We start from the raw sequence: 9,619 nt of genomic DNA, 5'->3' as shown, positions 1-9,619 counted from the left end.
TCTGAATCTGCAACTTTTTCCTAAGTGTAAAAACATCCTGAAACTCACCCGAGCCCTCGGGACTCCAAACCAAATGCACACAAAACCTCAAGAACATCCTACGAACTTATTCGTGTAATCAAATCATCAAAATAACATCATGAACATCAAATTAAATCTCGAGTTCAATGAAATCTTCTCAAAACTTCTTTAAACATCAACTTTGCAATTTAAGTCCAAATCACGTCATATGACATCCATTTTCCACCGAATTCCACAGAAATGTCTTAAATCATATATAAGACCTGTACCGGGCGCCGGAACAAAAATACGGGCCCGATTCCATCATGTTCTAATCAAATTTCATTTCAAATTTCTTTAAACAATTCCAAAAAACAATTTTCTTTGAAAATTTATTTCTCGGGCTCGGGACCTCGGAATTCGATTCCGGGCATACGCCCAAGTCCCATATTTTCCTACGGACCCTCCGGAACCGTCAAATCACGAGTCCGGATTCGTTTACCCAAAACGTTGACCGAAGTCAAATTAGCACATTCTATAATCAAAACTTATCATTTTTCACAAATTATCATATTTAAGCTTTCCGGCTACACGCTCTGACTGCGCACGCAAATCGAGGTGACTCTAAATGAGGTTTTCAAGGCCTCAGAACACAGAGTTTCGTTTTAAAACAAGTGATGACCTTTTGGGTCATCACATTTTCCCAGTGTTTTCGCAATTGGATGGAAGGTCAAGAGTGTGCTTAAATGCTTATAGTTGATCTATATACAAGCTTCTTGGTCAAAAACTAAGCAGGCGTTATGTTTAGTACTTCGGAGTTTTATAAGCTCTTGATTCTAGTAGTCACTATCCGAGTTTCAGTCATGATAAATATTGAAGATAAATATTAAACAGAAATGAAAATAGAAAAGAAAAAACTCAAGACCGTTTTTTCTATTTGACATTTACGAAAGAGTTGAAGGGGAAAATTGTCTACTTCTACATGACGCCAAGAAATTGTCGATTATGTGATGCAATCAACTGCAAATTCAAAAAAAGAAAGCAATTTGATAATTTAAAATCATTCAATGGCTAATGTAGGATATAGCCTCTACTAGGATATTGATGACTCATTTTTCCAGAACCACTGCCTTATCTAGGTTTGGATTAGTGTAAAGTGGATAGAACCTTTCCTTCCTAGCATGCGAGGTGATAATATATTGAATTGCTCCAAAACGTCCTAAGGTCTAACCACTATTCGAAATATTATTATAAGGAATAAAAGGGACAATGACATCAAGATTGGTCCCCAGAATACATATAACCGTATTTTGTACCACAAATTAAGATAGAGCAACTTAATTGGTCTTGTTTGATTAGCTTTGGTGATAATTTTGCTTTACTTGCACTCCCCTACTTTATCGCATCATTCCATTTTCTTATTATAACATTTATTACGTACATTAATGAATTTTTTTCTTTTTTATAGACATTGATGTAAATTATGTACCATTGTTGGAGAGATGATGTAAAGTCTTTACACTTGATATTAATCTTTAAGGTTGCGAATAAACCAATCTTAACTAATGAATATATCGTTTTTTAAAGTTACAGCATAATGTATAATGGTAGTAAATTATTGTACAATTGAAATAGAGAAGAACTTGTTACTGCATAAAGGCTCCAAGATTGGCTCCAAAGAAGTGAAAATCAATAATGTAGCTAATGTAGAAATCATCCTACGAGAGAATGACAAAAAAATAAAGTGAAGAATTTGAAAAACACAATAATGTAACAAAGCCAAAACTTCTAGAGTCATTGAACCTAAATTGTTCAACAAATATTCCATATCTCAGTTATATGGATGCAAAGCGTCTCCGAGCTCTTCATTTTTATCATGAAATTTTTGTATCTTCTGTTAGATACTTAATGGATACAACAAGAAACTAACTGAATATAAAACAGTTCTCCTCTTTCAAAGTAATGTAGAAATTAAATATCTTAGTAGTTGTATCATCCAAAATACATAAACAAATATCAAGTTCTTCATATATGATTCTTCTGCCAGAAAGAATCTCTCCTTGGCTACAAAACACTTGAACAAAAAATATCCAGATGCTGTTCAGAAAATTTTAAAACTTGAGTCTAGACTAAGAACCTGAAGCATTACCGTAGATAGACTGCACATACAGATACAGAAAACTAATCAAGGCATGTCAACCAGTTTCCTGCTCAAAGTCATCACCTTCTGACTCTTCACCATTGTCTGCATCATCATCGTCTGCTTCATTGTCAAAGTCTTCTTTATCATTATCTATGTTAGTCTTCCCAATTACGACTAAGTTGCTGTTCATCTTTCTGATTTCATTACACTGCAAATTTTGCAAACATCAAGAAGGAAAAGTTAGGAACTTGGTAGCATTTGTCAGTTGAAATGAGGCCAGACAACTCCTTACGAAAAAAAAAAAGAAGAAAGAAAAAGGAATGCAGTTTTGCAAATGAAAGCAAGACTGAAAGTTACAGAAAAAGGAAAGAAGACAAATATAATGGACCTAAGAGTTGCAACAAATCAAGTAAGAGAAAAGCTGGATCCGACCAGCCAACTATTTGATGCATGCCCACTTTATCCCACTTTGGTTTATCATGGGCTACACAAAGAACATATTTTCTTATTTTCTCCAATATGGCACCCTTTGAAGTCTTAAGCCTTAATGGCGTTCCAGTAAGGGAGAACGTAGACACTAGCCAGGGAAAAAGTCATGATTCAATCTCTTCCAAAAAACTTTTTGGTTCTTATATATAAGTCTTATTGATGTTAACATGGAAAAATCGAGACACGGTTCAGAGAAGCAGGTCAGAATTCAACCTCTTCCAGAAAGCCAATACAAGCTAATCTTTTAATCATTATATTGTTTGTTCAAGAAATTAACCAACTTAACTTACATAAGAATCTTTTTTAATACTGTAGAAGATTTCTTGAGAAACTGTGAAATTATAGCATGATTTTGTCTCCTCCACTTCACCATAATTCTTTCTTTTTTTTTTCTAACCCTCCTTTCCTTCAGCATTAATCCCTCATTGGTCTTATTACTTTCACTGCCTTGTATAGCAAGAAGTAAGTTAGTTGCATCAACAATCCTCAAATTGTAGGACAGGGTGTTCTTCTATACAGCCAACTTAACACTTAGCTGTTGGCTTCCAACAACTGACTTGGCAATTATAATTAAGGGACACAGCACTAGGAGAAGTTTGCCGTCCTAATTTCTCGAACCTAAATAATTTAACAGTTGTTGCAGCAATTATTTCAAACATACAAACCTTCAATTAAGGTAATTGTCACTGGATTAAAACCAGAAATAACAACTTACATAAACTTATGTTAGCAAGCAGCAAATAAGTTCAGATGCAAGAAGATAACTTACTGATGTATAATATCAAATAGTGCAATCAATCAGTCTCGTGGTAAAGAACTACTAAAATACAGGGATGGTTGAGGCCTGAAGGAACATAGGTTCGGGAGTACACATAAAAAGCTAAAAGAAAACATAACTCATAAAAACACAAAAAGATAGAATGATTACACGTGTAAACACGTAAAGGCAAGTGAAGAAGAAATGTCTGAAGAATTATGTATATATCATGGATTTTGTAGAGAGCTTCACTGCATCTTTTTCATTTTTTTGTACAATGCATTAAAAAACACTCTCTGCAAAGATAAATTTTCATTGTTCTTAACCCAGGGAAGAGGCTAGTTAGAAGAAAGATCCTATAGGTCAAGAGCCTTGTGTAATAGGCATATCATTAGTCCTTCTCCACCAGCTAACCTAAAGTAGCTCTATCAAGCCTAACTGAGTCAATCTTGCTTTCCATTCAAGAATCAGATCCTGGTCCACAAAATTCCTGTCTTACAGTGGAATAGTCCAGCTATTCAAGAGTATTTGAAATGCTAACTTATTGGGCCCCAGTTTTCCTACTACCAAATAAGATCCTTACACAAGTGCAAAATGTTTGCAGGACATTCCTGTGGACTGGCAGCAATGAGTTCTCAAGGAAGACCTTAGTTTCATGAACAAATGGTGTATGTCAAGGTCTGCTGGGAGCCTAAAAATTCTGGATTTCTCTAGATAGAACAAAGCAGCTATTTGCAAGCTTCTTTGGGTTGTGACTCAGAAAAAAGATAAACTTATGGGTGATATGGATTCATAACTTCTAAAGAGAGAGACTTGCCACATTTCTTACTCCTAAAAAAGATGGTTGGGTAGTCAGGAAGATCATTGATGCATAAGATTTGTTTGTAAGTAATGGGGATCCTAGTTTAGTGCTTAACAGCTTTACAGAAAAGGAGAAATTCAGCATCAACAAAGCTTATAAATCCTTCACTCCTAAGTTTCAAAGCATGGAAGAAGGCAGTCTTGGCGAAAAGCATAACACCTAGGCATCAATTCATCCTATGGTTGGCAATACAACAAAAGCTCTCCGATGTTGATAGACTAGAAAGATGGGGGATTCAGGTTGATAAGGGCTGTGTGCTGTATAGATCAGATACTGAGGAAACATTGTCACATCTCCTGTTTGCCTGTCCACATTCAAAGCATTTGTGGGGGTCATGCTAGCTTGGATGGGAGAAAACAGAAGAATTGGCTGTTGGCAGGATAAAGTGCAGTGGGCATCTAACAGGATTAATAACAGCAGGCCAAAGGCTAGTATCCTATGCTTCCTCTTTGCAACTGTTGTTTACCATATCTGGGCAGAGAGGAAAGCAACAAAATTTCAGAAGCAGAAACAAGAAAGTCGGCAAAGGATCAAGGAAATTGTTATACAACTTCATATCATAGGCCAGAGAAATTCTAAATTTTAGAGTCAATTGGAGAGTTTTAATAGGTTCCAAACATAGAGTTGGCCAGATTGCTGCTATATGATGAGGTTCCAGCTTATACCCTTCCTAGAAGGGGCTGAGCAGAAACTGCTAATAGCATTGCAAGGCAAAAGTTTTGCTTAGTGATGTAGATACAGTTTGGTTTTACTTTTTCAGAACTAGCTCTTGAATCCAAATGAGCTAGTTGTGTGCATTGTATACTAGGTTGAATATAAAATGTTATTTTCACAAAAAAACATAGTCTTCATCTTAAGTTGACATGGCGCCAGTGTTGTCCAAAGCGAAAAACCCTAAAAGGCACTCCAGGTCAATTGGGGCTTTAAGAGCAACTAAAGTGCGGGCTTTAGCAAAAAAAGGTGCAACTAAGGGAAAAAAATACATATGTGATTCAAGAAAAAAAGAAAAAAACTCATTCCTAATGTCTTTGTCAACAACTAACACACTTATTTGCCGATAATGTGTTTAGTACTGCTCGATTCAAGATAGAACTCATGGGTAATGAGGCGCACACCTTAGCGCCTTGCCTACGCTGAACCGCAGCTTAAGCAAGGCGAAGCGCGTGCCTTAAATGAGCCTTTGACAACACCGCATGGTGCTGTTAATACTTAATATTCTCATCATAATTACATAAACATTTCCATTTGTATTTTTTTATTTCTTCAAACATTGTATCACTTAAGACCACACACTTGGTTCATCACTTTTGTATATTTCATTTATCGCATAAGAATAATAAAGGAAGCTATAAACTATGGTCCAAGTTGATTAAGGCTAGAAACCTTTCAAGAATATACTTACTTTGTTTATGAAAGCTAGAAATTATGGTCCAAGTTGGTTAAGCCTAGAAACCTTTCAAGAATATATTTACTTTGAGACGGACATTTCTAGTGTTTAATTATTCTTATTTGTGGCTCCCCTACCCAATCAAGATTAATTTTGTGTAGGATGTAGTATCACATTCTCCATATAAACTAGTTCACCTCGAACCCTAATACAAATTAACAATTTCTTTCAAGCAAGTATAACCTATATAATAACAACATATTTACCAGCAGTAATACTGAGGAAGAATGTATCAAGTTACTTACCAATAGGAAAAAAGAACCTTATGTTACTTCCCTGAGTTCCCCCAGCAATTTTCGACGAGACAAGCACTTCTAAATATTTAAAATAATAATAGGACCTAATTATCAACATTTGATACCCTATAAATGCATCGACAAGTAACACAATAATGATAAGCTAGTTCACCTTGAATTCTAATACAAAAAAAGGTTATTTAAAGCAAGCATAATTTATATTATGTAGCAACATATTTACCAGCAGTAATATACTCATTAACCCAATTAGTCAATATTTGGAGACAAAATGAAGAAAAATACTTCATTACCTACCGATCAAAACAAAAAAAGGAAGTTACTTAAGCTACTCCCCCAGCAATTCAGAACAAAAGAGACAAGCACAACTAAATATTTATAATAAGATCAAACTGTCAACAGTTGGGAGAAATTAGGGAAAACGGACCTTTTCTTCAAAATCAGATTCCTCCATAGCAAGGAGGAGCTCGTCGCTCTGAGGCTGGGGCCACTGCGCTGGTAGCAAAAACGATGTCGGAATGATCCGAGTAGAACAAGGATACTGTAACATGAACGATGGATACTGCAACATTTTCCTTTCCTTTCTTCCCCGCTCTCTACTCCTGCTTTCCTCACTCTCCTCTGTTTCTATGCACCTTTTGAGTTTGTATTGGGCCTTTTTTGTTTGGGGGGTCCAAAAAGCCCCATTCTTTCTTATGGAAACTCTAGTTTTTAGTATTTTCGCAGTATGCCCGCTGGAATTTGGAAATACCAGTTAATATCAAATACAATTAAAATATTTATTTTAACCTTTTTGTTATAAATAGAATTCTATTTAAGGTGAATGTCTATATTCTAGAGAGACTCTAGGATTTATTACTTGGTGGTTAAGTCACTCTCTCCCTATAAATAGAGGGTTCTATTCCATTATAAATCATCCCGAAATCAATAAGAGTTCTCTCTCTACTTTTCTCTGCAATATTCTTCTTCTTCTTTTATTGTTTCATACACGTTATCAGCACGAGACTCTAACCAATTGAGTAGAAGCTTTGGGATTGAGCATAACGATTGTCAATTGTTCTATGAACTTCCTTCATGATTAAATTCTGAATTTAAGGTAAGTATTTTACTTTTCTCTTTCAAATTCTTGACATTCTATAATTTGATTTTAAATACAAGCAAAGACGATAAATTTTGATTGCTAACTCTAATGGAGTTTGAAAGAAATTATAACCACCCAAAGTGGTAAAATTTCTATGTCTTGCCATGATCAAATTCATGTATGATTGTGGGCAAAGAATTGAAAATCCGTCCCATTGAATTTGCTCCATGCTCGTTCCCTTAAGAGAATGTGGTAGCAATATGTGAAAAGTATGAAAGAAGACAAAATTATTACTATGAATGTGTCAATGGATGTGGACGTGGCAATAGACGAAATTATAATTGTCATCATTATGGTAATGAGAACAATAAGGATTTTCAAAATAATCCTTCACTCTGTGAAAGTAATATTTGTCATCGATTTGACATGAGATTTTATAAAGCACATATAGATGATTATTGTCCATTCATGATGTGAATGTGACAACATCTAATTTATGAATAAATATTCATTCTTGGAAGAATATGAACGTACTAGTGGTAGTGAATATACCACACTCACCTCTAGAGGGAGGTTTGAGAGGAAATAAGAAAATAATGTCATTATTATGGCATAAATGGTCGTTAATCACATACTTATTGTACGCCAAAATATTTTGGCAATGTAATTATCAAAAGACAACGGTAATGCAAGAAACAGATCTTGCATATAATTTTTACCATAACCATAATGGTATAACTTTCTCTTTAAAAGAGATATTCACCATATGGATGTTGATGAATATGTGGTAGTACCAAATTAATTGAGAGCTCTAGAAGAGCCAATTATTACTATTTTGGAGAAACACAATTGATTACCAATAAGGTATTGTGTTGTAGTGAATCTCAAAGAAGCTTATTCAGTTTCCAAAGTATACGCGAAAGCGGTGGGTTATATTGAGACTATAAATAAAGGAAAGATTTGATATGTTCTATTACTACAACTTGTAGCGGGGTAATATGTACGTGAAAAATTACCCGCTTTATTCTCCAGTTTGTACTACACAAATAAAAGAATATCACACTAAAGTGGATATTTATTGATATAAAAACTCATATCATAATAAACTTGGAGTTTATTGATAATTGCACACGTCATGGTGTAAACCTGAAGTTTATCAATATTGATAATTTATTCAGTTGGCATAATTGGTTTAACCATATCAATTTAAGTATGATGTGCAAAAATAATAGAGAATTCACATGGGCAACTATTAAAGAACTAGAAAGTTCTTTACGAATTCTCTTATATTGCTTGTTCTCGTTAATTAATTGACCAACTAAAATTAGGATTGAATCCCATGAATACTAGAAATATCAAAAGTGAATATGGGTTCATTCACCTGCCATGCATACCACATAAGATGCATCTATGAGATGGTTACATGTGCAATTATTATTAACCTGCAACCTGGTGTTTGCGAGGTAACTGTTCAATAATTTAATTTAGAGCATATTCCAGATTTTTTTTATTCAAGATAGTTCATCTTGATAAGTTGGTTTACATCACAGTTGGTTTAGCAAAATGATTTATTGAGTGCCTCCACTTAATAAATAAACAATTGCTTATGAGAACAAAGTTATCTATATCAGTTTGATATACGTTATATAGGAAAATATATTATATTCTCCCCTCACAAGTGGTTCAGGGTCAGGAACCAAATAATTCCATCTTATTATTATTGATGTGCGGTGTATATTTTGATTAATACCATGACACACAAAGATGGGCTTTCAAAATTGAGGAAGCAAGTTAGTTTTTCTAACATGAGGGGGAGACATGATAAACAATTGAGAAAAAGTTACGTGGAATGAATTATTATTTATACATATCGATACTCGAATAAGATAATATAATCTTGAAGTTCATAAATAGATAATTCATCTGCAATATATTGCAAAGCATGCCAGACGCATTTGTTGACCCAAATAAAGTAACTATATTCTCATTACAAATGCTCCTATTAAGTCCTAGAAGGACAAAGTCTATGGTACGCTTAAAGCATATAGACAAATCGGTTTCAAATATAACTTCTTGATAAAGAAGATGAGCAAATGATCAAAATGATCATAATAAAGGAGGCAAATGATCTAGAAGATCACATGACATAACACTTCATAAAGTCTCATTAGAGATTCAGGTACCTCAATATATGAATGAAGAAATCTCTATGTTATGTCTATATGAAAATAAGGAGGTTGGAACCGATATATAATGTTTGTCGACGACATCTATCATAGCGCTAAGTATAGATAAGGATCTTAAGTCTATCGAATATAGACACAAAAGTATTGGCCAATTGGAAGAGACACAATTCAAGTAGAATTGATTCCATATGAAAGACATAGTTTTTGACCTGTAGTTCAAACACTTGAAACTATAAAGTCAATGATGTATGCAATTACTTTTATCAATCTTATATGTCTAGCATGACATGAAAACTTGATATGCATCTAAAGTCTATTTATATGGCTTATATGACAATCCTTGAAGGATTTTAATCGCTTAAAGCATATACAATTCTTGGTCCTGAAGTACCATATCCTA

General features: G+C 34.2%; 1 protein-coding gene across 1 annotated transcript; it reads right to left on the bottom strand.

The window, feature by feature from the left end:
- Positions 1-1,952: 1,952 nt before the first annotated feature.
- LOC104240681 (uncharacterized) lies at positions 1,953-6,631 on the bottom strand. Its single transcript, XM_009795554.2, has 2 exons — positions 6,380-6,631; positions 1,953-2,351 (listed from the first exon to the last, which is right to left on the bottom strand). The coding sequence occupies exons 1-2, from the start codon at positions 6,521-6,523 to the stop codon at positions 2,196-2,198; spliced, it is 300 nt and encodes a 99-aa protein (XP_009793856.1). The 5' UTR covers positions 6,524-6,631; the 3' UTR covers positions 1,953-2,195.
- Between the last annotated feature and the right edge of the window lie 2,988 nt (positions 6,632-9,619).

The sequence above is a fragment of the Nicotiana sylvestris genome, chromosome 3 (genome assembly GCF_000393655.2).
Source record: "Nicotiana sylvestris chromosome 3, ASM39365v2, whole genome shotgun sequence".
Lineage (NCBI taxonomy): Eukaryota > Viridiplantae > Streptophyta > Magnoliopsida > Solanales > Solanaceae > Nicotiana > Nicotiana sylvestris.
Note: the sequence above shows the minus strand (reverse complement) of the source record. Positions and strands in the feature narration are given on the sequence as shown.

Coding starts and splice junctions, on each gene's coding strand:
- LOC104240681 (XM_009795554.2), bottom strand. CDS start 6,523: ATGTTGCAGTATCCATCGTTCATGTTACAGTATCCTTGTTCTACTCGG. Junction 2,352..6,379: donor AATCTGATTTTGAAGAAAAG/GTCCGTTTTCCC, acceptor CAAAATTTGCAG/TGTAATGAAATCAGAAAGAT.